The sequence below is a fragment of the Hemitrygon akajei genome, chromosome 9, assembly GCF_048418815.1.
Source record: "Hemitrygon akajei chromosome 9, sHemAka1.3, whole genome shotgun sequence".
Taxonomy (NCBI): domain Eukaryota; kingdom Metazoa; phylum Chordata; class Chondrichthyes; order Myliobatiformes; family Dasyatidae; genus Hemitrygon; species Hemitrygon akajei.
In genome coordinates, this window is record NC_133132.1 from 23,415,976 (window position 1) to 23,442,498 (window position 26,523).

Consider the following 26,523-nt stretch of genomic DNA (forward strand, 5'->3'; position numbering starts at 1 on the left):
AAGGAGTGTGGGTGAGGATTTTGTGCTTGATTGGGTTAACCTGGATTTTAACAAGGCTTTTAACAAAGTCCAATATAGCAGTGAAAGTCAATGGGATCCAAAGGTGAACTGTATTGAACATTGCTTCCATGCAATAGTCTCAGGGAATGGCTTGTAGGCAGGCAACCAACCCTCCCCTTTGATACAAGAGTTCCCAAATTTGATTTGAATCCATCTAGGTGAGGTAACACTGCACAAAGGAGAACAGCTTTAAATTCCTTAACAGTTTATTGTATCTGCAAGAACCACAAAAATATCAGACTCTGCACTTTTTGATACTTTTTACTTCAACTCATACACTGCGATCTTTAACTCTGGTTGATTAAAGAACTATTCATCCTGACGATTACTCGGAAGGATCTGTCACCCCATCATCTCTGCACTTCCTTGCAAGTTGCCGCTACATCTTGTACCTTACACTTTTTCATTCAATAAATGATGGCCGTCACAAATGATGGTTAGAATAGCCCCTGCATACCAAATATTCTGTAGCACATGCTGCACTTGCCTAGTCACTGGCTAACTGGTGTTTGATTTACACTTGGCCTTTGCTGTCCTCTCCTGTGCTTCTGGTGCAGTAAGAAGGAGCCAATAGCCTTGGTGATCTTCCGGATCCTTGGTAACCCTAAATTCCGGCTGGCTCGAAATAAGTTATTCAGGCCCGACTTCCGGTCACTCTGGTAGGCTAACTCCAAGATATTCAGACTGATTTCTGCGAAGGCAAGTTTATCCGCAATCAGCTGGGAAACAACTTCCTGGTCGACAAGTGGCTGCAGGGATCTGCGGCACTCCAGCTGGTACAGAGTAAACTGACTGTCTTCTGCCAGATGCAGAGTTGGGTTCAGAGCCGAGTACAGCTTCTGCAGGGCCTGCACATCGGGAACAACCTGCTCACCAACCAAGACCTCCATTAAATGCGTCAGCCTGAAATTACTGACCTCCGACTTGGGGAGAACTTTCTTGGCCAACCAAAGAGTATCCAGGAATCCTGACATATGCTTGGCAAAGCGATCTTTCATGCGCAGCCCTTCCCAAGCTTCACAAAGAATCTGACAGTCGTGGGTCCAGATGCGGTGACCAACCAGCAGCGGCAGATCCAGCTGCTGGAGAAAGCGGAGGAAAGACACCATGGCATCCTGGAGGCTGCAGGCTGGCTTAGCTTCCCCATGCTGGTACAGAACACCGTTCACCATCTGAAACCCACTATCAGTGGGTATGCCGACCAACATGGGCATTCTGGGCAGGATATACTCGTTAAAGGTCTTCTCACCACTCACCGCCGAGAGCTGTACCATGTCATCACCTCCTATCAAAAACAGACATGGTCATTGGGAGGTTCACGGGAATGACAGGGTTAACATAAGAGGTGAGTTTGAAGGTTCTGGGATTGTACTCACTGGAATTTAGAAGAATGGGGAGGGGGATTCCATTGAGATCTACTGAAACCTAACAGCGACTCCTTTGCTCGCATCTTTGGAAACAGCTCTATTTCTATCTTGAATATCTCTAGTTTTCCCTTTCAGGGTTCTTCTGAAGACCCTGACTTGGAGTTACACACTGACTTTGGTTCTTTGCGGGAATGGGACCCGCTCTCGGGGTCTCACGTCTGGCCGTTATTTGACATACCAAGCACGCGGCCTAGAAGATTAGCGCGCCTTTGGAGTTCCGGGATCTTGTGGCTCTGGAGACGAGGTCGGTGCCTCTGCAGGGAATCGGTGTGTCGTGGGAGATGTAAGGTTGAAAGCAGCAAGCTGGCTGCTGGCTGTGTGCCCAGAGACCCAATTCTTTGGGCATAGGACTCGGAAGATGCGACGCAACAAACTTTTAACATTGTTAATCAGTGAGTTGTTATGTTTCCCCTCTCGCTGTCAAACGTAGACACCTCTTTTTCCCTTATCAGGGAGACAGAGAGCCTGTGGTATGTTGAATTACCGGGTGAACGAGTAGTCTTTGGGATACTGCAAGTCTGTGTCTTTATTGATGCTTTGCTGAACGCTTGAGAGCTCGGTGGGGGTGTCGATGCCTTGTTGCTGGTGGGGAAGGGGGGATCGTGGCTTTGCTGCTGCTTATGCAGTGGGGGAGGGGGAGTTTGAGGGGCTTTGTGGTTCTAACATTTAATAGTCATTCGTTTTTTGGGGCACTGCTTTGTTTTAGTGGATGGTTGTGAAGAAAAAGCTTTTCAGGATGTATATTGTATACATTTCTCTGACATTAAACGCACCTTTGAATATTGAAAGCCTGGTAGAGTGGATGTGGAGACAATGTTTTCTATAGAGGAGGGGCTGTAAGATCAGAGGGTACAGACTCAGAATAGAGCAACGTCCATTTAGAAAAGAGATAGAAGGAATTTCTTTAACCAGAGGGTGGTGAATCTGTGGAATTCATTGACACAGACAGCTGTGGAGGCCAAGTCATTGGATATACTTTAAACAGAGGTATGTTCTTGATTAGAAAGGGCATCAAAGGTTACAGGGAGAAGGCAGGAGAACAAATAACAAATCAGCCATGACAGAATGCCTGAGTAGAATTGATGGGCTGAATGGCCTAATCCTGTTCCCATTTCTTATGGTCTTGTAACCCACTGAGCAGAGCCAGATTCACCACATCAGTGATACCGGGAGCGACAGGACACAGGACACCCTCTGGGAAAGTGGAAGGGCATCAACTCCAACAAATGTTCGGTAAAGGGCTTGGGGAAGATAAAGTAGGGCAGGACAGAGAGGGTGAATGATAGGGTCCAGTGGAGTGCTTGCAGAACAGAGGGTACAGGTGACCTTCTTAGTTTCCTGAAAATGACAACACAGGCAGACAGAGTCGTGAAGGTGGTGGCCCTCATCAGACAGGATGTTGGGTTCCAGAGTTGAGCACCATATCACAGCTGTACAAGACATTGTGAAACCACACCCGTAATATTGTATGCAATTCTGATTGTGCGAAGGATATTATTAGACTTGAGAGACGGTAAACAAAAAGAGATTCATAGGAATGTCGCCAGGACTGGAAGGGTTGAGTTATGAGGAGAATGTATAAAGCTGGGACTGACTGTCTGGAGTGTTGGGGGGTTGAACGGTGACCTTACAAAGGTATGTGAAATCATGAGAACAGAGAGATCCTGGTCAGACCCCACTTGGTGTACTGTGCTCAGTTCTGGTCGCCTCACTACAGGAAGGATGTGGAAGCCATAGAAAGGGTGCAGAGGAGATTTACAAGGATGTTGCCTGGATTGGGGAGCATGCCTTATGAGAATAGGTTGAGTGAACTCGGCCTTTTCTCCTTGGAGTGACAGAGGATGAGAGGTGACCTGACAGAGGTGTACAAGATGATGAGAGGCATTGATCGTGTGGATGGTCAGAGGTTTTTTCCCGGGGCTGAAATGGTTGCCACAAGAGGACACGGGTTTAAGGTGCTGTGGAGTAGATACAAAAAAGATGTCTGTGGTAAGTTTTTTACTCAGAGAGTGGTGAGTACATGGAATGGGCTGCCGGCAACGGTGGTGGAGGCAGATACGATAGGGTCTTTAAAGAGACTTTTGGATAGGTACTTGGAGCTTAGTAAAATAGAGGGCTATGGGTAAGGCTAGTAATTTCTAAGGTAAGTACATGTTGGGCACAACTTTGTGGGCCGAAGGGCCTGTATTGTGCTGTAGGTTTTCTATGTTTCTATGGCTGTCCACTCGATCTATGCCTCTATCATCTTATATACCTCTATCAAGTTACCTCTCATCCTCACTTCAGTCCAAAGAGAGAAGCCCTAGTTTGCTCAACTTTTTCCTCATAAGACTTGCTCTCTAATCCAGGGTAAGATTTAAATAGCATCCGAGAGGCAACATTTTCACTCTGAAGGTGGTGAGGGCTTGGAACAAGCTGCCAGAGGGAATGCTGAGTCAGGTACACTAACATTGTTTAAACGACAATTGAACAGGTACATGGATCCCGGGCTTAGAGGGAAATGGGCCAATCACAGACAAAAGAGACAAGCCCAGGAAAGCAGGTTGGTTGTCATGGATGAGTTGGGTGAAAGGACCTGTTTCACTACTGTATAACTCCAGGATCTTCTGCTGAGCCACTCCTGGTATGTAACCCTATAGTCCTCAGGGAGTCTCACTCTGTGTAAGCTGCTCTGCAATATACTGGCAGTTCTTGAGCGGAGGCTACACAGGACTGGTGGGGTGGAATCCCAACAGAGTGAGAGAGCAGTAAAAGTGAATTACGTAGAGCAGTACAGGCCCTTCAGCCCACAATGTTGTGCTGACCTTCTAAATAACTATAAGATCAATCTTACATCGGCCCCCATTTTTCTGTCATCCATGTCTGTGTACACACATTTGTGCACGTACGGCTGAACGTGTGCATGTATCGGTGGGAGGGGTTTATGTACGAGATCCTGGTACGGGGGCGGGGGGGGGGGGGGTGAGATTCTGATAGGTGCTGCCCACGGGCAGAGGAAGAGGGGAGATGAGAATTCTGAACTGAACTCACCCATGCACGTGGTTTGGATCTTGAAGAACACCAGTGGATGGCCTCGCACTTCCAGGCTCTGTCCCATAGCTGACGGCCCCTCCTGGTACCAATCCCCATTGATCTGACCACTACCCTCATTTGCTCCATGGTTGTTCGGAGTTTTGGAAGCCTCAGGATGTGCTGGCAAAGTCTCAGAGTATTCCACGACCTAAGCAAGAAAGACAGCACAGTGATCACACTTCATTCTCCTATGTCAGTGAAGTCCCAAAGCCAGGGGACATCAGTGAATTCCCCACTCCCCCTCCACCCAATCCAACCCTGGGACTCTAGTAAAACCTCCCCATTCCTGGGGCTTCAGTGAAACACCCCAAAACACCAGGATATTCCTCACTATCCATGTTTTCCAATGGTTGTGGAGAAGACTTCTGCAAAAGTACACATTACAACCACGTGATACTTTACATGATTAGTTTATGCAGTGAGCAAAGCCTGATCTGCAGTTGGCACAGCGTTGAGTATACTGCACTGTGTATGGCACCCTGTATCTACAGCAAGCAGTTCTTCCTCATGCACTGTGCTGCACATACTGTACTTTCAGAATCAGGTTTATTATCACCAGCATGTGATGTGGAATTTGTTAAATTAGCAGCAGCAGTTCAGTGCAATACATAATCTTGCAGAGAGAAGAAAAAAAACATAATAAATAAGAAAATCAATTTTGTATATTGAATAGATTTTGTTTAAATGTGCAAAAACAGAAATACTGTATATTTAAAAAAGTGAGGTAGTCTCCAAACCTTCAAAGTCCATTTAGGAATTGGATGGCAGAGGGGAACAAGCTGTTCCTGAATCACTGAGTGTGTGCCTTCAGGCTTCTGTACCTCCTACCTGATGGTAACAGTGAGAAAAGGGCATGCCCTGGGTGCTGGAGGTCCTTAACAATGGACACTGCCTTTCTGAGACACCCCTCCCTGAAGAAATCCTGGGTACTTTGTAGGCTAGTACCCAAGATGAAGCTGCCTAGATTTACAACCTTCTGCAGCTTCTTTTGGTCCTGTGCAGTAGCCCCTCCATACCAGACAGTGATGGAGCCTGTCAGAGTACTCTCCATGGTACAACTATAGAAGTTTTTGAGTGTATTTGTTGCAATGCCAAATCACTTCAAACTCCTAATAAAGTATAGCCGCTGTCTTGCCTTCTTTATAACTACATCAATACACTGGGACCAGGTTAGATCCTCGGAGATCTTGACACCCAGGAACTTGAAGCTGCTCACTCTCTCCACTTCTGATCCCTCTATGAGGATTGGTACGTGTTCCTTCATCTTACCCTTCTGAAGTCCACAATTAGCTCTTTCATCTTACCAACGCTGAGTGCCAGCTTGTTGCTGCAGCACCATTCCACTAGTTGGCATATCTCACTCCTGTACGCCCTCTCATCACCACCTGAGATTCTACCAATTTGTAGATGGTACTTGAGCTATGCCTAGCCGCACAGTCATGTGTATACAGAGTAGATCAGTGGGCTAAGCACACACCCCTTGAGGTGCGCCAGTGTTGATCGTCAGCGAAGAGGAGATGTTATCACCAATCCCGCACAGACTCTGATCTCCCAGTTAGGAAGTCGAGGATCCAATTACAGAGGGAGGTACAGAGGCCCAGGTTTTGCAACTTCTCAATTAGGATTGTGGGAATGATGGTATTAAATGCTGAGCTATAGTTGATGAACAGCATCCTGACATAGGTGTTTGTATTGTCCAGGTGGTCTAAAGCCGTGTGAAGAGTCATTGAGTTTACGTCTGCCGTTGACCTGAGTACGAGACCTATCTCGAGACAGACTTTAACTTTTTCCCACTCACTGCCTCCTGCCTGTCAGCCATTCCTCTATCCATGCCAGTATCTTTCCTGTAACACCATAGGATTTTATCTTGTTAAGTAAGCTTCATGTGAGGCATCTTATCAAATACCTTCTGAAAATCCAAGAAAATGATATCCATTGCCTCTCCTTTGTCCACCCTGCTTGTTACTTCCAGATAGAATTCTAACAGATTTGTTAGGCAAGATTTCTCTATACATTGACCATGCTGACTTTAACTTATTTTATCATTAGTCTCCAAGTACCGTGAAACCTCATCCTTAATAATAGCTTCAAACTCTTTCCCAACCACTGAAGTTTGTCTAACTGGCCTATAATTTCCTCTTTTTTTTGTCTTCCTCCATTCCCTTCAAGAATCACTTGATCCTGGCAATTTTCCAGTCCTCCAAGACCATACCAGGATCAAGTAATTCTTGAAATACCATGACCAATGCATTCATTATCTCTTTAGCAACCTCTCTCAAGACTAAGGGACGTAATACTTGCAAGTCCTGCAAGAATTGGGATGTATGATTTCAGCTGGGAAATCCTTGCCAGGATAGGATGAATCCCATGGTTGCTCAGGCTATCTTTCCAATGGGCACAGCTTATCTGGCAGCAATTCACATGTAACCTAACACAGGCTAAAATTGCTTTCATAGTATAATATGCGCATGAAAAACTAGCGTTCATGGACCCAATTTCTGAGCTTGTACCTTTTTTGTACAGAATGCCAGTGCTAATATCATGAAGTTTGTACCTGATCTGAATGTCTAGTGCACACTGCCTGTTTAGGCAGAATTGCCGTGTTTGTTACACAGGAGGGTGGGGACAGGCCCGTGTTCGTATTATTACCATAATTTGATGGAGAAGAACTGAGAGACCTTACCATGAGGGAGCCATCAGTATCCACACTGTCATCAGATGATAATGTTATTACCAACTCTGTGAAGAGAGAAGTTTTTTTTTTCAGCTGTATTCTGCTTGCTTCTGATTCTTTGAATATACTCAACAGTGAATAAATGCCACTTTATTGCTGAAATTAGTCCAGGGCTCCTAAAGCAACTACATTTATTAAATCTCCCTTGATTTTTATTTGAAGTAAGAAGTGCACATGGGACCTTTGTTACCACAGAATTGACATTCAGGTGGGGCATTGTCACCGGGATGAGAAACCACAATTATTTGCCTGTGTTTTCCAATATTGGTATCATCTCACAATAAATTATTGGCTCAAACGTGGTAAAATATTTTCCGTTGAAGTAAGAGAATGCAAAGATGAGGAGGATCTTTGATGAGAGACGAAAATGCAGGAGAAAGATCTTACATTTATCTGGTGCCTTTCCCAACCGGAGTCCCTGCAGTATTTTGTGATTATTCACATTGGTAGCCTAGGCTACTGGATAGGTAATTTCAGGCTGGGAGATGCAATAGGAGGACGGGGGTGGTGTGGTATCATGAACCCATCCTCAGAAAGGCAAACAGGCCCTTCAGCCCACCATGTCAATGCTGACCAGCAACTACCCATCAGCTCTTGGTTTATAGACAACCATGGCTTGGTGATGGAAGGCAGACCATCTAAAGTGCTCAACTTAGGGTGCTGGAGTGAAATGAGTTGTGGTAGGAGAGTGTGGGTTCCCAAAAGGGTCAGTGTGACTGGTAGCTACTTGGGGGTGAGAGCTGTGCTGATTGTGTAATCCAAAGAGTGTGAGAGTCTGTGGAAATTCCAGCAAGGCAAAGGTTAAGACGTTGTCCAGACAAGAATAGTGTACAGATAATGTGCAGTCAGCCCAGGCAAGAGATGCTTTTGAAGAACAGTACAACTCAGGATGCAAATAAAGGATTCTCAGGTGAAACTTACTATTGGTCAGTTATTTTACTAATTCTTAAGTATTATTGACCTTTAATGTGTAAATTCTATTAGTTGTTAATACTTGTATTACCATAGTGTGATTGGTGATTGATTATGTAAATAAGGAATTGAATATGCACAAGGTTACCAATTGGATCAATATATGTATTCACTAGTCAATTTCTGTATCAAAATGGAATCTCTCTGTTTGAACTGCAGGACAGTCTGGAGACAGAGTCCATCATGCTGTCCTTGTGCACAAGTACGTGAAGTGTGACTGAGGAATGAGTGCTTGCTGCCAGAGTCCAGTTGATCAGCAGCAAGTCCTGTGAACGATGGTTCTCCACGCCTGGTTTCACTGACTTTCACTGGTTTCGATTCACAGTCCAGAGGCAGCAGGTAAGGCTGACAATGGCAAGATTGAGCTGAACTGGGAATATCCAGAGATGATTCCCTACGTGGAAAGGTCGGCAGCGAATTCAGGGCCAATATGAAGATGAAATGTAAGGATGGCCATATTCAGTAACACTAGATGACAAGGAATGTTGTAAGTTTAATCAGGAAAGGAAAGGGATCACATGTAAGGTTTAGGAAACGGAAATCAGACAGGGACCTTGACAAACATAAAGCAAACAGAAAGGAATCAGAATTTAAAAAGAGGGTGTGAAATATCCTTGACAAATACGAGGGGTGATTGATAAATCAGTGGCCTAAGGTAGAAGGAGTCAATTTTAGAAAACCTAGCACATTTATTTTTCCAACATAGTCCCCTCCTACACACTTACACACTTAGTCCAGCGGTCGTGGATCATACAGATCTTGGAGCTCCAGAAAGTGTCCACAGCATGGATGATTGATAAGTTCGTGGCCTAAGGTAGAAGGAGATGAGTTATACAGCTCTCGTTACATGCACCTCAGGAACCATGAAGCCAAACGACAGCTTAAAGTAACCTGGTGTGGATCCACACTGACTCATTGTGAGCACCCTATCTACTTAGGAGTCACCCTTGACCGATGCCTCACTTTCAAGAACCACATCAATAAGACAAGGGCAAAAGTGAGCACAGGAAACAACATCCTGAATAAGCTCACTAACACAAAATGGGGAGCAAACCCGAAAACATTGCGAGCCAGTGCACTCGCTCTTTGCTGTTCCACTGCCGAATACGCCTGCCCTGCATGGGGAAGATTTACACATGATAGAAAGATGGACGCTGTTCTGAATGCCAGCTGCCGACTTATCACAGGTTGAACACCCACAGCCTATATATCCTGGCGGGTATCGCTCCCCGATATAAGAAGAATGATAGCCAGCAAGAAAGAACAACGCCGTCAAGCATCAGATGAGAGGCACCCGCTACGTGGTCATACACCCACACCCAGCCGCCTAAAGGCAAGGACGAGCTTCATGAACAGTGTTGTTCCATCACAATCAACCCCATCTGAAGCCCACATCGCCTTGTGGAAAGACTGGCTCGCCAGTCTCAAACAACCCCCAACGATGGAAATTCCACCGGATGAAAGCCTTCCCCCAGGAGCTAATTGCAACTGGGCGACCTGTAAGTGCCTTGACAGATTTAGTTAGGTTTGGTGTAGGTCATTCAAAGGTGGGATATACAACTAGCCTGACAACTTGTGAATATGGAACTGAGCCACACACTATGCAACATCTCCTGCATTGCCCATCGCTAGAGGAACCCTGTACTGTTGCAGATCTTGCCGAATTCAACAACAAGGTGCAAAAATGTGTCCAGTCCTGGCTGGGCCATGTGTAGACTGTCTGTGGACATGATAAGAAGACTCAAAGAGTTGAACTGCATGTGCATATGTAACGAGAGCTGTATAACTCATCTCCTTCTACCTTAGGCCACAAACTTATCAATCACCCCTGCCGTGGACACTTTCTGGAGGTCCAAGATCCGTATGCTCCATGACCGCTGGACTAAGTGTGTAAATGTAGGAGGGAACTATGTTGAAAAATAAATATGCAAGGTTTTCTAAAATTGACTCCTTCTACCTTAGGCCACAAACTTATCAATCACCCTTTGTAGGATCAAGGAAAATCACAAGGCATTTTAAACTTGCATTCAACCCAAGAGGACAGCTCTGGAAAGGGTATGTCCACTTAAGAACAAAGGAGGGAACTTACCGCTGGAGCCACAGCAAGTTACTAAATGACCATTGGAATTCACCAAGGAGAAGGACATGGATGATAATGAGATCAGAGGGCAGGGTGGGGAACATCAATTTTAAGAAGATGCTGTGCTGAATGTCTTGAAGAACATTAAGGTAGATAAGTCTACAGGGCTTGATAAAATCTAACCAGCGTCTATCCCACAGAGGCTACTGAGACCTTTTATCCTCACAAGTTACAGAAGCTGGTCCAGAAGACTGGAGATTCACCAGTTATTCCTTTGTTCAAGAAAGGTAATCAGCATAAGGCTGAGAGAGATCTGACAGAAATATTTAATATTATGAGAGGCAAAGATAGGGGTGGTGGTGGACCTCCCCCCCCACCCCCACCCCCAGAGTGGAATATCATATAGCTAAGGACATAGTTTTAAGATGAGAAAGGGAAAGTTTAAAGGAGATTTGTTAGATTTTTTTCTAAACAGACAGTGGTGGCTGTCGGGCAAGTAGATACAATGCCAATGAGGCATTTAGACAGACAGTGAATGGAGAGATACTGACCATATACTGGCAGGTGGGATGAGTTTAGATTGATATCACAGACATGGTGATTCTCCAGAATGCTGTATGCCTGATATATTAATTTATAAATGGGGAAAGGTGGTGTACCCAGAGAGCCAGGGTGGGAGTAATAGTGTGAGATGGAGCACATCAGAGGCGAGGAGATGGGAAACCCAGGTTACCTACCTTGAGATAATTGGGAATGTTTTGAAAACGATGTAGGGTGCTTCTGCACAGGAACAAGTGGGCAAGGTTGGCTCCTGGAAAACGATGAGTAAGAAGAGAAGCTGGTGCTCAACATAGGGAGGGCAGGGCCAGCGAGGTGCTGGACGGAGGAGCAATCATTGTTGAATCCTTCAGCTGAACGAGTCTGCTTCTGATTAGAGGGATCGGAATTACAAGTGCCTTTACAAGGGTTGGTATAATTACAACATTTAAAAGGCATTTCAACAAGTAAAAGCATAAGAAAGGTTTAGATCAGGGGTTCATAACCTATTTTATGCCATGGATCCCCAGCATTAACCAAGGGGTCCATGGACCCAGGTTGGGAATGCTGGTTTAGAGGGATATGGGACAAACATGGGCAACTGGGACTAGATGAGTTTTCGATAAGAGAATTTCAAGGAGGAAAGAGGGAAGAGAAAGGATGCTGTCAAATTTAAAATTGACTAAAACAAAATTATACTTCCTACTATTTTAACAAGTAGCTTCATTCTGAATTGAACCCATGCTGTCCCCACCTTGAGAGTGTGTTATGAGATAAAATAGAAGTAGGGAGCTTCACTCTGTGTCTAAGCCATGCTGTACTGGGAGAACGATTGGATCTATTGCCTACTATCCCTGTTATGAGCCTTTTACACTGAGGAACTGTACCAAATACCTAACCCGTGTTGTCTCTGGCCTGGAGATCCATACACAATTATTAATAGCCACACAATTTACTTCTTTATCCTATACTTCAAACTATGCATATAACTGCTGGGAAATCTCCAGCATTGTTTCTGCCCCCCCCCGCCCCTCCCTCCCACACAAACAGTGAAGCTTGCAGCCTGACCTGCAGGAGGTTGCTGGGATTCAGCATTGAGGGTGATCTCCTCTGTACTGCTTGGTGAGGGTGACTCCGGCACTTCGGCCCTCAGACTGTAGTTGTGCTCACTGTGCCAGTGCTGTTGCTTGCCGTCTGATGTACTTTCCTCTTCCACTGAAAAAGAATCTTCGGCTTGTAGTTCGTTTGAACCATTCTGGACGAAAAAAAAAGAACCATTGGGCATTTGGCAAAACCTCTGGCCTTCACAAGGCACCCCCCTGTAGTCAGCAGCTGATGAGTTCTCTGTGAACCCCACAGGCAATAAGACCCAGTGGGGTGGGGGGGGGGGGGCTCGGACACTCCCCTCGCTGCCGGTCCCAGTCTCGCACTCCATACAGCGGTGCAAGGTCCTCTGTCTCAGAATTCCAGACGAGAGATCAGCTGATGCTCCATCCACTCTCCCATCGAACTTAAAGGCATAATTTTGAGGAGAAGCAGATGATACATCCCTCAGCAACATCACCGTGTTAGTGAGGGCAGACAGTAAGGGGTGATTTAATAAGTAGAAAGTTGGAAGGTTGTGTTAAATACTGCTGGGAAATCTCAAAGGATAGAAAATAAGATTATTACAGAGCAAACACGAGGAAATCTGCAGATGCTGGAAATTCAAACAACACACACAAAATGCTGGTGGAATACAGCATCTATAAGGAGAAGCACTGTCAACGTTTCGGGCCAAGACCCTTCGTCAGGACTAACTGAAAGGAAAGGAAAGATAGTATAGATAGTAAGATAGAAAGATACTATCTTTCCTTTCAGTTAGTCCTGACGAAGGGTCTCAGCCCGAAACGTTGACAGTGATTCTTCCTATAGGTGCTGCCTGGCCTGCTGTGTTCCACCAGCATTTTGTGTGTGTAGATTATTACAGACTTAGGCTGGTGAAGCCAGGGTTTATGGAATTATTACAGAGGTCTGAGCAGCGGGTTTAGGCCAGCAAAGCCAGCGTTTACGTATATTCTTTCATAAGTGTTATTGTATTTTATTTTCCTGTAGACGTCTGCAAGAAAATTAATCTCAAGGTTACATAAATGTACTTCGATAGTAACTTTACTTTGACTTTGGAGAAAAGGAGGAGAAGGATTTCCTAGAAGACTATAAGATGCTGGGACTGGAAACAGGTGTAGTGGGCTGCACATTTATGTGCCTCAGTTTGGCATGCTGTGCAACTTTGTCAGGCCATTTATGTCCATCACAACACTTACAGCCTGGAATGTGGTGACGTGTCAGTTGTGGTCATAATGAAGTGGGATTGTTGCACAAGTCCATCTGGCTCACTCACGTCCTTCAGAACCGGCCTACATGTGACTCCCAACACCTTCCAGCTGCTCTGCTCTTGAAGATCACTACTTCTACCTGCTCCACCTTCCTGCCCACATCCCAAGGATCTTTGATCCTTCAGTGTTCAATAGTCTCAAACACACTGCACCAGCACCCACGGGCTCCAAGGCAGAGAGTCCCAAAGGATTGTCTTCCTGGTAGGGAATGACTCCCTTGTCTCAGTGTTAAGTGACAAAACTCTCTGTTTCTGGGCTCTCCCAACACTCACTGTTCAGATCTGGTCCTTCAACAAGGTTCTCAGAACGGATGCTAAATCCAAAACAAACCACTTGGGTCAGGGGGTAAATGAAGGATGGATTAGAGCATGGGCTACGACGACGACTGCTGCATCCTTTCATCGGATCCACAGCTTAAAGGACCCGCTGCCACCATACAGTAAACTGCGTGTATATCCACCTTGCCTTTGCAAGCTCAGCTGGAGGTCAGTGTTGATTTGCAGAGCATGGATTTTGACATTGTCTGTATTCTGCAAGGATTCTAGGGGATTTGTTGAGGTAGCGGCAATTGGAAATGGGAAATAATGGGCCCAAAAGAGGTTTGTAAACTATGGCCATAGGCGGGAGGCTTAAACAAGGTCTCTCATGTCAGCAGCAAGTCTCCAGGGGATTGATGCTCTAGAGAACAAGACCAATTTGCAGTTCAGCTCCCACCTACAATCTCAACCCATTGCTGACTCCTGCCGTCATGCAGGTGAGATGGACTGTGCACTTCGCATTGAACACTGAAATGACTCACCAGTGACACTGTTGGTGAATCAGCAAAGTGGAAAGAGAAATCTTTCCATGCCCTATTAAACACCTATTTCAAACTTTAAACTTTCCTTCCATGTAGCACCACAAAATCAGGGATAATAGTTACCCAATGAGATCACAGTTTTCAATCACAACTTACCTGCAGAGCCTCCTTGGTTTCTGAGCCGTCCACTCGCTCTCCCGGCTCTGAAAACAACAAAGGATTCTCAGGTCCGAGAGCTCAGCGTACACATGTACCCCATTTCCAAAGTGCCTCACTCACCTAGAACTCGGGGCACAGTGCGGCTGATAATGGTGCCCTAAGAACACACTCTGTATCAGTAGCACCATTTGTTGGGTACAATGACTAACCTTCTGCCTTTCTCAACAAGATTCCCTGGAGCAGCTACTGAACAAGCAGAATCCGGAAGACACCTTCCAGCTGCTCTGCTCTTGAAGATCACCACTTCTACCTGCTCCACCTTCCTGCCCACATCCCAAGGATCTTGGATCCTTCAGTGTTCAATAGTCTGAAATGCACTGCACCAGCACCCATGGGCTCCAAGGCAGAGAGTCCCAAAGGATTGTCTTCCTGGTAGGGAATGACTCCCTTGTCTCAGTGTTAAGTGACAAAACTCTCTGTTTCTGGGCTCTCCCAACTGTCACTGCTCAGATCTGGTCCTTCAACAAGGTTCTCAGAAGGGATGCTAAATCCAAAATATTAACTATTTCTCTCCACTAATCCGGCCTTATATGGTGATTTCAGAATTTTCTGTTTCTAATTTTAGATTTCTAACACCTGCAGTTCTTTGTTTTGTTTTGTTTTTTTGTTCTAATAAACTTGGTTGAGTTCAAGTTGCCAGTGAGATTTAGGATAATACTTCCCTCAACAATACTCTAATGCTTCCCAGAACCCTGAGTGGGACACCTCTAATCATATTTTTCTAAACTCCCTTCACCTCTGAACATGGTATCCTAGATATCCAAGTTTGTGTGTGTTGGACCACTGGACATGTAGTCCTTTAAGTGTGTTAGTTAACATCATTATCCAAATATCTGGCATCATCCGCCCCACCACAGCCAACTTCCCCTCCCACTTTATCCCATTTACCTCTTTTGAAATTGAAAGTCCCAAGCAGATCCTCCGTCTCCAGGCAGCATTCCTCAAATTCCAAGGAAGGGACTCCAGTGCTCAAGTTTAAGGGCCTTGTCTCCTTCAGAGCCACAAGGACTGATGTGATTGGCTGGAACATCTCCATCAACTCCTCATTGATGCCAAACCTCAGCATAACGTCTGCCAGCCTGTGCCCGGCTCCCATCCTTTCAATAATCTGATGAGTTTGAGACAGGACATTGGCCAGTCGGCTCTGCTGCAGCACATACTCAGCCTCCAACTCCCGCAACAACACGTCTCCTTCACTCACAATTTCTTGTGCGACGGCAATGGCCCGTTGCTTGATTGAAGATTCAATTTCATTTCTCATTAAGTCCACTCTTTCCTTCAAGGACATTACTTCTGAATAGCTGTCAGTAAATCTATTGTAACTTTCCTGTGTTGTGTACACCATTTGTTTCAAGACTTCCTTCTCCAGCATTACCTCCTCCTCAATGCTGTGGTAACTATGACCTTTGGGAGTGTGATGAAGCAAGAGACAGTGGCAACAGACGCCCATGGAACACGTCTTGCAGAAAAAACTAAAAATAAATCAGGTGGATCAAGATGGTGATACAGGGATACAGCAAGAACAACTACAAGCTTTCTTCTGTCCACAGACCTTGGTGAGTAAACTCTTACTCCTTGGTCTAAATACACAACTGTGCACCCTGGTGTTTGACTTCCTAACCAACAGACCTCAGATAGTCAGGATGCACAACCTCCCCTTCCTCCCCATCATCCTCAACACGGGTGGCCCCAGGGCAGTGTGCTGCCCCTCTCTCACAGCATTTCCCATGCAAACGTAGAAGCTGTAGCAGCTTCTCCCCTCTTCCAGAGGCCCAGATAGCCCAGTCAGGTGAAGCAGTGAATCACCTGCATTTCTTCCAATTCAGCGCACTGCAGTCAGTGTTCACAATGTGGCCTCCTCTCCACTATTGGACCTGACAGCACATACCTTCAAGCTAAAGGACAACTTCTACCCCCTGCAGTTATCAGATTTTTGAATGGACTTTTATACAATAATTCGGACTCTTGACATCACGGTCTACCTCTTTATGATCTTTCACTTTCGCCAGCACTGAACTTTCTCTGCACTGTTACTGTTTAACCTTGCTCTACTCCGATGCACTAAGCAATTGTTTGATCTGTGTGAACAGTATGCAAGACAAGTGTTTCACTGTAACATGTGACAAAATAAACACATTGAAATTTCAAATGAGTGCCCGAGCTCCATCCCACTCTCACACTGACAATTTGCCTGTGGCTTACCAGAGTTCTGCAGCTTTAGGTGACTCCTTTCTCTGCACTGAAACCAGCCACTTCTGCTGCAAGTCATTCACTGCAACATCCATTCAGTCTCTCTCTCTCCACAGCCTGCCTTAGTGGCACTGTGCATGCTCCTCAGTACAATTATAGTACCATAGAGTCATGAACTATTCATCTCTGTACCTGAACAATAGCACTCCACACCCTTCCCATCCATGTAGTTAACCAAACTACTTTTAAATGTTGGAATGAAACCCCCATTCGCCATTTCTGCTGACAGCTTGTTCCACTGTGCAAGTCTTACCCTGGTTGGTCCTCTCAAAGTGCAACATCTTAGTTTTCTACATTAAATTCCATTTTTAGCCCATTTTTCCAGCTGGTCCAGATCCTGTTGCAAGCCATCCTTGCTATCCACTACACCCTCAGTTGAGACAGTTGCGTTGTCTTGTTGGTCTCCTCCTGTGCTGTACAGTATTTATGCATCTATTATTCTTTCCATACTTCCTGCATGCAGACAAAGTATAGGACATCCCCATAGATCCATTCCAGGAAACACAAATATTGGTTAATACTCTTTAATAAGTCACACCAATATTCTAATAAACTAAAGTTCTCACATACAGATTATATGAGAATAAGATCAGCATAATTTTATAACTGAACAGTCTTGATGAAACTTGGCTGAAACCACCATTGAACCCCAGTAACAAACCAGCTTCATCCATACAGAATACATAATAGCATAGCCCAACATGGATTAATTCATTAAGTTCTCTATGTATGTTGTGATGTCATCTTTAACTCTTGCTTCGTCATTCTGAGGTACCCACCGGCTTCAATCACACTGGTGCCCGAGCAGAACGTGGTAACCTGCCTCCATGACTTTTGCCCAGTAGCACTTATATCTACTGTGATGGAAGTGCTTTGGGAGACTGGTCATGAAGCATATCAACTCCAGCCTGAGGACTGACTTGGATCCATTCCAATTTCCCAGCCGTTATAACAGGTCAACAGCAGATGCCATCTCATTGACTCTTCATCTGGACAATGAAGACGTCAACATGCTCTTCATTAACTACAACTGAAGATTCAACACTATCACCTATTCCTCTAAAACCTTTCCTATACATGTACTGTACCTGTCCAAGTGTCTTTTAAATATTGTTAATACACCTTCCTCAACATGACAGCTCATTCCAACACTGGCCATTACCTAGGTGTAAAAGTTGCCCCTCAAGTTCCTATTAAATCTCTCCCCTCTCGGCACAGTAGCACTATGGCTTGTCCATCGCTTTACAGCACCAGCCAGTGATTAACGATTGGGGTTCAATTCCTGCCGCAGCCTATAAGGAGTTTATACGTTCTCCCTGTGAACACATGGGTTTCCTCCAGGTGCTCTGGTTTCCCCTGGCATACATTCCAAAGAGGTACAGGTTAGGGTTAGTGAGATGTAAACATACTATGCTGATTCCGGAAGAGTGGTAACACTTGGGAGCTACCTTCAATCCAATTCTCACTGACTTTCACTGAATGGTTCAATGTACATGTGACAAATGAAACTAATCTTTAATTTTTCTTTCTTTCATCTTAAACCTGTGTCTTCCAGTTCCAGATTCCCCAACCCTGGGAAAAATACCTTATCTATGCCCCTCATAATGGTATCCATCTCTATAAGACCACCTCTCTTTCTCCTAAGCTCCGATGAAAAAAGTACCAACTTGCTCAACCACTCTCCAAAACGCAGTCCCACAAGTCCCAGCAACATTCATGTAAACCTCTTTCTAGCTTAGTGGTCGCCAACCCATCGATTGCGATCAACTGGTCAATCTTTGAGACTTTCCCAGTAGATCCCAAAAAAAGAAAGGAAAATAAATACACAAATACTGTTGAGAGATTGTTTCCGGGTTGTGGGGTTTTAGTCCCGTTCTTTCTGCCCAGTGCACATGCGTGTAGCTCCCCCGCCACACACTACACAGTGTACTTCAGTGGTCCCCAACCGCCGGGCCGCAAGGAAACGATATGATTTGGCGATATGAAACCATATGAGTCAGCTGCACCTTTCCTCATTCCCTGTCACATTTACTGTTGAACTTGAACATACGCCAGGTCATTAATCGCCTAAAAGCAGTGATACCCTCGCGCCTGGTTGGCCTCGGGTAACAGGCTGCCTCGTGCGGGAAGTGCCGATGCTACTGGCCTGGAGTGCGGACAGATGGGCGCCGCCTCTAAACCTGTTTAGCACACCGAATGATGTGGGGAACCCAGTGCTAAGATATTCGCAGACGACCTAATTCGGGCTCAGGGTTCCATAAGTAGCAGAGCAGCTACCTCGCTGCGATCTACTGGAAGTCATCCCTCGAGCCAAACTTTTGTCGGCCGATAGATCCTACAAGGGGGGCAGGTGGGCACCCTGTCACACTCCTTGCTCGGTAGGTTGCTCTCTCCGGACTGCGACCACCGCGACCCTGGCACGGGGACCTCCGGCCCTGACTTTGTCCTCTCACCCCACCCACGACCAGCCGCACCTGGCCAAGGAGTCTGGCGGCGGGTGGGCGGGAAGCTGGAGTTCGGGCCCGGAGGCTGTCTAATGAGGCAATGAAGCCCTCAAAACTGCTTCAGTACCTTGAGTCCAAGCTCCCTGCACTTAGACAAACCCGTTGAGTTTTTTCAGCGGAAAAAAATGTGAGCAAGTGGGACAGCAGCTGAGAGCCACAAAAACTAAATTGCAGAATAGACTGGACCTGCTTCGAGTATCGCTATATTCCCGTCGTCTTTAACAACACCACCCCCACTCCATCGGCCAGTCCGCAAGAACATTGTCAATATTAAACAGGGCCACGGTGCAAAAAAAAGGTTGGTGACCCCTGGTGTTTATACCGTATTTCTACATCCGGGTTGCAGGGTTTTGTGACTAATTGATTTAGTAGGTCGATCTTGCCTTTCACTAAGGCCGAGGTAGGGGATCTTGGGCTTAAAAAGGTTGGTGACCACCATTCTAACTTAATGACATCTTTCCATCATAGAAGACAGTGATAATAGATATGAAACTGATTCTGATACTTTCCTATAGTAGGGAGACCAAAATCAAACAGAATTTTACAAATGTGGCTTCACTAATGTCTGTACAACTGCAACATAACATCCCAACCTCTATTTTCAATGTCCTGCCAGATGTGCCAATGCCTTCTTCACTACCCTGTCTACCTGTGACACCAGGGAACCTTGTATCTATCTATTCTCCACCACCATGCTCTACATTGACTGTAAAACTCCTACCTCTTGCCTTCCCAGAATGCAACACATTGCATTTAACAGAATTAAACTCCATTTACCATTCCACAGTCCACTTACCCAAGCTGATGAAAATCCCTCTCTAAACCATTTTCACTGTCTGTGACATCATCTATTTAAGTGTCATCTGCAAGCTTGCTAACTATGCATTCTCGTCCAGGTCATTTACAGTACACACAGCAATAGGCCCAGCACTGACCCCTGAGGAACACCATAAGTCATGGGCCTCCAAACTGAAAAACAACCTACCACTATCACTCTGTTTCCTACCATCAAGCCAATTCTGTATCCAAATAGCCAACTCTCCCAGGATGCCATGAAATCTAACTCTCCACAGAGTCCACAACGCACAACCTTATCAAAGGCCCTTTGTAAGCCCATACAGATCACGCCAACCATCCTGTTCTTATGGAACTTGTTATTAATTCTTCAACAACTAGGTTCATGAGGCATGATGTCCCATACACAAAGCCATGCCATCCTAAATAACCCATCTTTCTAAATGTCTGTATAACTTATCCATCAGAATGCCCTCCTGTAATTTCTCTGTTCTTTGTATCCATCAATGTCTCATATCCTCCCAATATATTTATTTCAAGACCCCATTCCCATACCTTAGTATTTGTATGGATTTAATACATCTGCTTTACTTACATCTGCTTTTCTAGCTGACAGCAAAGAAGTCTTTGCTACAACATTCTTGGGTTTAGCTTCCTCAGCCTTCAGTTCTGGGATCAATCCTACCCACTACTCAAGGGGAATATGATGGGATCAGCCGCTGGAACCACGCAACACTGACTGTACCTGATCTGTTGCTCCTTGTGTTCTGGACAAATGGTCTGCTTCTTGTTCTTTCCAATGTTCACAAACTCCTCATAGCTGAGCTGCTTCAGGTCATTAAAGGGCATCACCACATGTCCGTACTTCTTAGTCAAAAGCTGGTGGCTTTTGCAGCACCTCAGACACAGGAACTGATCACACTGGAAGCAGAGAGAAGTGGCAGACTCCTCATTGCTATGTGCCAGGCAGATACTGCACCAGATGTTGAGCCCAGACCCAATCCTCTGCCACAGCTGCAGGGTGCTCACCAGGTAGGTCAAGAAGGTGTTGTCTTGTATTTTGGAGACATCCGTGTCTGAGGGTGCACTGCAGATGGGGCAGCCGGTGAAGTTCTTCTCTGCCCACACGTTCTGCAGGCATTCCAGGCAAGCACTGTGCAGACACGGAAGTAGCTTGGGTCTCCTCAATTGGTTATGACAAACTCCACATGTTACATTTTCATCTGGCAGTCCGGTACCTGATCCAGATTCCATTACCTTCATTCATTCAGAAGACAAAAAGTAAACATACCATCTGAGAACAATGAATGCAAAAGTTATATTAGTAACCAATTGCACCAGCACCTCCAAAGGCTGAGGAAATTTGGCAGGTCCCCGATGACCCTCACCAATTTTTACAGATGCGCCACAGAAAGCATCACAACTTAGTATGGCAACTTTACTGACCAAGACTGCAGAGAGAAGTGAATGTGGTGCAGTCCTTCATGCTAATCAGCCTCTCCTTCACTGACTCCATCTACATTTCCCGCCACCTCAAGGCCCCTCCCAGCCTATTCATTTGCTCATCTGTCTTCCCCCCGCCCCCAGGAGAAACATCAGCTTGGAAGCACAAGCCGCTAGACTCGAGGATAACTTCTATCCCACTACTATTAGACTCTTGAATGGACATCTTGTATGATCTCCCAGTCTACCCCGTCAGAGCTGTTGCACTTTGTTTGTCTCCCTGCACGGCACTCTCTCTGTAACTGCAGCATTAAATGCTGCAACAATCACGAAACGCTAGAGGAGCTCAAGCAGGCCAGGCAGCATCTATTCTCAGCACCTTTCGGCAGGACTGGTTTCTGCATTGTTTTTCTTTTTACTATCTTGATGCCTTGACTTATCAACCTCCACCTTAAATGCACCCAGTGACTTGCCCTCCACAGCTGTTTGGGGCAACAAATTCCACAGATTCACCACCCTCTGACTAAAGAAATTCCTTCTCATCTCCATTCTGATTGGTCATCCCCATTTCTGAGGCTGTGCCCTGTGGTCCTAGACTCCGCCCCCCCCCATATCCAGGCCTTTCAATATTCAATATGTTTCCATGAGACCCACCCCTTCATTCTTCTAAATTCCAATGAGTACAGGCCTGGAACCATCAACCGCTCCCTGTATGATAACTCTTGCATTCACAGAATCATTCCAGTGAGCCTCCTCTCCAATCTCAGTACATGCTTTCTCAGATAAGAGGCCCAAAACTGCTCACAATACTCCAGGTGAGGCCTCACTCATGAAGCCTCAGCATCACATCCTTGCCGTTATATTCTAGTCCCTTCCAGATGAATATTAACATTGTATTTCCCTTCCTCGCCACCGGCTCAACCTCAAGTTAACCTTTAGGGAATCCTGCACGAGGACTCCCAAGTACTTTTACACCTCTGATTTCTGAATTTGCTCCCCATTTAGAAAATAGTCCATGCTTTTGTTCCTTCTGCATGACCGTACTCTTCCCAACACTGTATTCCACCTGCCTCTCGTTTGCCCATTGTTACACTGCAACTCATCCCACTGATAGCAGGTTCAGGTGTCACTTGCCACAGGTCATACCCTCCCCAAAATAGATCTCAACGACCCAAAAATATGAAACCATAGTCCCCTGCACCAGTTCCTCAGCCATAAGACAGAGACAATATCAATCTCCATCTCTATCCTCCTGAATCAAGGAACTCCATAAACCTCTTCAAGCCCAGCCTGTTCACTTTGCTCCATTTTCCAGAGCGACTCCCCATATCTGGATTCCCCTAACATTCAGAATTCTGTTTTGGTGGAGAATAAATGAGCCTCTACCAAAGGTGCCTGCCAGCCTGTCAGCAAAGAAGCTTTTTTCTCTCAACAGTGTCCCAGATGGGCTATCCCTTGTTCTGAAACAGTGGCCTCCAGCTTAGAAAGATCCCAGAAATGTACGCCCTGCATCCTGCCTGACCAACTACCTAATTTGTAACCTTGAAACAGATCACCTTTCATTCTCTGGAGAATCCAGCCCCCTTCACCTCTCCCCCCACAGAGGGACCTGCCTAGTGAAGTTCCCTCTGTGGAAGTACGTTCTTGTTAAGACCAGACCTGTAAACAATACTCCAGCTGTTATCCCACAAGACTACCTTTTACTCAAATCCTCTAGCGGCCAGAGGCCTCCATACTATTTTCCTTACTAATCATAAACACAAACTGTTGTGTTTTGGCCTAAAATGTCAAACATTTAATCCCTTCCACAGGTGCTGCCTGACCTGCTGAGTTTCTCTACGCTGTTTTACTAATCACTTGCCGGACCTGTAATGACTCTCGGATCCCTTTGAAAGTGGACAGCACCAAATCCCTTCTTTAAAACCTAAAGTCCCACATCAACCAGATTATTTCATCCAGAGGTCCATGGCCAGATCGATTGGGAGATCAAGAGCTCCTCTTTAGGTATGAGAGTCTGGTAACAGCGGGATAGAAGCCATCCTTGAATCTGGTGATTTGTGCTTCGACAGCTGTTCAGCCAGTCCTCTCCATCTCTCTCCCTGCCGCTGGCGCAGAAGCCTCTGACATACCATGACGAAGGGGTGCAGAGCTGTTCGCTGTTTAACAATGGTCGCTAACTTACTCATTTTATCGATGGGCAGTTAATGCTCCCCTCTTCCTCAGCAGGATTCCCAGCGCAAGTATCCACAGGTGGTTTGGAGCAGGAGCAGAGGAGCGAACAGCAGCGGGAACGAACCCCGCAGAGACTGGGGCCCGAGCGCTTACCTGCGGCGCCGGGGCGACCCGCAAGGCCCAGCCCTCGATCTCGGGAAGCGAAAGTGAAAGGAAAAGCTGCCGCCTTCCGGCCGGTCCGCAGCTCCAGCGGAACCGAGCCACTACCGCCACACACACGGACTGCTGCTGGCTCGGCTCTCATCTATGGAAGAGAGGAAATAGTCGACGTTTCGGGCAGAGACCCTTCATTAGGAATTCGCGCGTCTGCAGACTTGGTCCTGCTTGTGTTCCAAGTACTGCCCACAGCTTTTCACATCCGCCTGCTTCGTCCACTGCTGGCGACTTCCACCCATCTTGTCCTCGTTCTTTGGCTACTCCCTGCACATCCGGCAGCCTCCAACTTGATTGACTGGCCTTCTCCCACAGTCCTTGGAGACACCATATTACAAGACAAAAAGGTCCCCCACTCTTTCTCAGTGTAAGGTTGTCCTTGCAGCAATCTCAAAAGTTCTCCAGCCAACTTAAGTACCACAGTGTAGGTTGACAATGGATAGACTGCGACCCATAAAAACATAGGAGCAGGATTAGGCCATTCAACCCATCAAGTCTGCTCTGCTATTCTAGCTCAATCCCATTCTCCTGCCTTCTCCCTGAAACCTTTGACACCCTGACCAATCAAGAACCTGTCAACTTCTGCCCAATGACCTGACCTCCACTGCCATCTGTGTCAATGAATTCCACTACCCTCTGGCTAAAGAAATTCCTCCTCACCTCTGTTCTAAATGGACATCCCTCTATTCTGAGGCTGTACCACCTCGCCCTAGACTCCCCCACTTTTGGAAATATCATCTCCACATTCACTCTATGTACGTTGATAAGTTTCAATGAGATCCCCTTCATTCTAAATTTCAGTGAGTACAGAGCTATCATGTTAACCCTTTCATTCTCAGAATTATTTGTGTGAACCTCCACTGGACTCTCTCCAATACCAGTACATTTTTTTCCTAGACAAGGGGCCCAAAAGTGTGTACAATACTCCATGTGGTCCAACCAAAGCCTTATAAAGCCTCAAAATTACATCCTTGCTTCTATATTCTAACCCTCTTAAAATAAATGCTTTTCCCTTCCATACCAGCAAATTAAACTCTAGGGAATCCTGCATTAGGACTCCCAAGTCCCTTTGCAACTTGGAGTTTTGAATTTTCTCCCCATTTGGAAAATAGTGCGCACCTTTAACCAGAGGCCAATCGGATATCCTAAGTTTGGAGGGGACTTCAATCAGGTCAACTTTCCAAGGATAAAAAGACAGCAGCAGGTTGCAGCGGCAAAAAAGAGCTTTGACAGTAATCATCGGCATTTGGGATTGATTGGAAACACAAATTAAAGGATGACTACAGCTGCGAGAAGTGCATCCAGCTGCAGCTTCTAGCAAACCACGTTACAGAGTTGGAGCTGGAACTGGATCATTCAGGAGGCTGAAGGGATGATAGTTTGGGCATATAGTTAGGTAGTTACACCCAAGGTACAAGACACAGGAAACTGGGTGACAGTCAGGAAGGGGAAAGGAGATAAGGCGCCAGTGCAGAGTACCCCCATGGCCATCCCCCTCAACAACAAGTATCATTTGGGATACTGTCATGGAATGGCCTAACAGGGGAGAGTCATAGTGGTCACGTCTCTGGCACTGAGTCTGCCCCTGTGACTCAGAAGGAAAGGGGGGAAGGGGAGAAGAGACACACTGTGGTGATAGGGGATTTGTTAGTTAATGGAATGGGCAAGAGGTTCTGTGAGCGAGAACGAGATTCCCAGATGGTATGTTGCCTCCCGGGTACCAGGGTCTACAGGCTGTTACAAAGGTAAAGGAGACCGTCGTCAGAGACCTCTTATTCACTGATGATTGCGCCCTCAACGCCAGCACAGAACAGAAGATGCAGCGAGAAATGGACTGCCCCTCACGAGCCTGTGACAACTTTGGACTTACAATCAGCACCAAAAAGACTGAAGTTATGTACCAGCCCACACCCGGAAAGCCCTATCAGGAACCACACATCACAGTAAAGGGGCAGAAGCTACTGGCAGTCGACAGCTTTACTTATCTGGGCAGTACTCTATCACGAGCGGTGAACATAGATGCAGAGATCAGCAACAGAATTGCCAAAGCCAGTGCCGCCAGTGGGAGACTCCGTGAGAATGTATGGGAGCGGAGAGGACTCAGCCTTACCACCAAGCTGAAGGTCTACCGAGCAGTGGTTCTCACCACCCTCCTCTGTGCCAGCGAGACCTGGACTGTCTACAGCAGACATGCTAAACAGCTCAACCACTTCCACTTGAGCTGCCTCCGCAGACTTCTCCACGTACGATGGCAGGACAAAGTCCCAGACACGGAGGTCCTGGAGTGGGCTAGCACCCACAGCGTGTACACCCTCCTACAGAAAGCCCAAGCCAGATGGGCTGGCCATGTCGTCAGGACTACCAAAGCAGCTGCTGTATGGAGAGCTGAGCCAGGGCAAGCGGTCAGTTGGAGGGCAGAAGAAACTTTTCAAAGACTGCCTCAAAGTGTCCCTCAAAGACCTCAACATCAATCCCAGTAGCTGGGAATCACTTGCTCTGGACCGCCCAACCTGGTGGAGCAGGACCACTAAAGGAGCGTATGCAGCAGAAATCAGACGCACCGCAGAGGCTCAGAGGAAACGCAAGGCTCGAACTACCTCCACTTCCACTGCATGTGGGCGAGCTTTCAGGGCCCGGATTGGCCTCACCAGTCACCTCCGGACCCACAGTCACAAACCCTCCTCCTGACAGAAGTCGTGGTCGTCTTCGACTCCGAAGGACGAACAACAACAACAACCAGGGTCCAGGGTATCTCAGATCAAGTCTTCAGCATTCTTAAGTGGGAGAGTGAACAACCAGAGGTCGTGGACTATGTAGGTACCAATGATACGGATAGGATGAGTGACGACGTTCTGCATAGGGGGTTCAGGG

At 46.3% G+C, this 26,523-nt stretch overlaps 1 protein-coding gene across 3 annotated transcripts; it reads right to left on the reverse strand.

Annotated features, from left to right (window-relative positions):
• Window positions 1-248: 248 nt before the first annotated feature.
• LOC140732918 (protein PML-like) lies at window positions 249-24,177 on the reverse strand. Of its 3 annotated transcripts, none has more exons than XM_073055619.1 (8): window positions 23,593-24,177; window positions 20,570-21,081; window positions 15,164-15,747; window positions 14,213-14,259; window positions 11,951-12,137; window positions 7,243-7,298; window positions 4,518-4,707; window positions 249-1,345 (listed from the first exon to the last, which is right to left on the reverse strand). In XM_073055619.1, the coding sequence occupies exons 2-8, from the start codon at window positions 21,076-21,078 to the stop codon at window positions 552-554; spliced, it is 2,367 nt and encodes a 788-aa protein (XP_072911720.1). In that variant the 5' UTR covers window positions 21,079-21,081; window positions 23,593-24,177; the 3' UTR covers window positions 249-551. The 3 variants fall into 3 exon arrangements, with proteins under 3 accessions (XP_072911720.1, XP_072911719.1, XP_072911718.1); XM_073055618.1 differs by having other exon boundaries at window positions 23,450-24,176; XM_073055617.1 differs by lacking the exon at window positions 23,593-24,177 and having other exon boundaries at window positions 20,570-21,097.
• Between the last annotated feature and the right edge of the window lie 2,346 nt (window positions 24,178-26,523).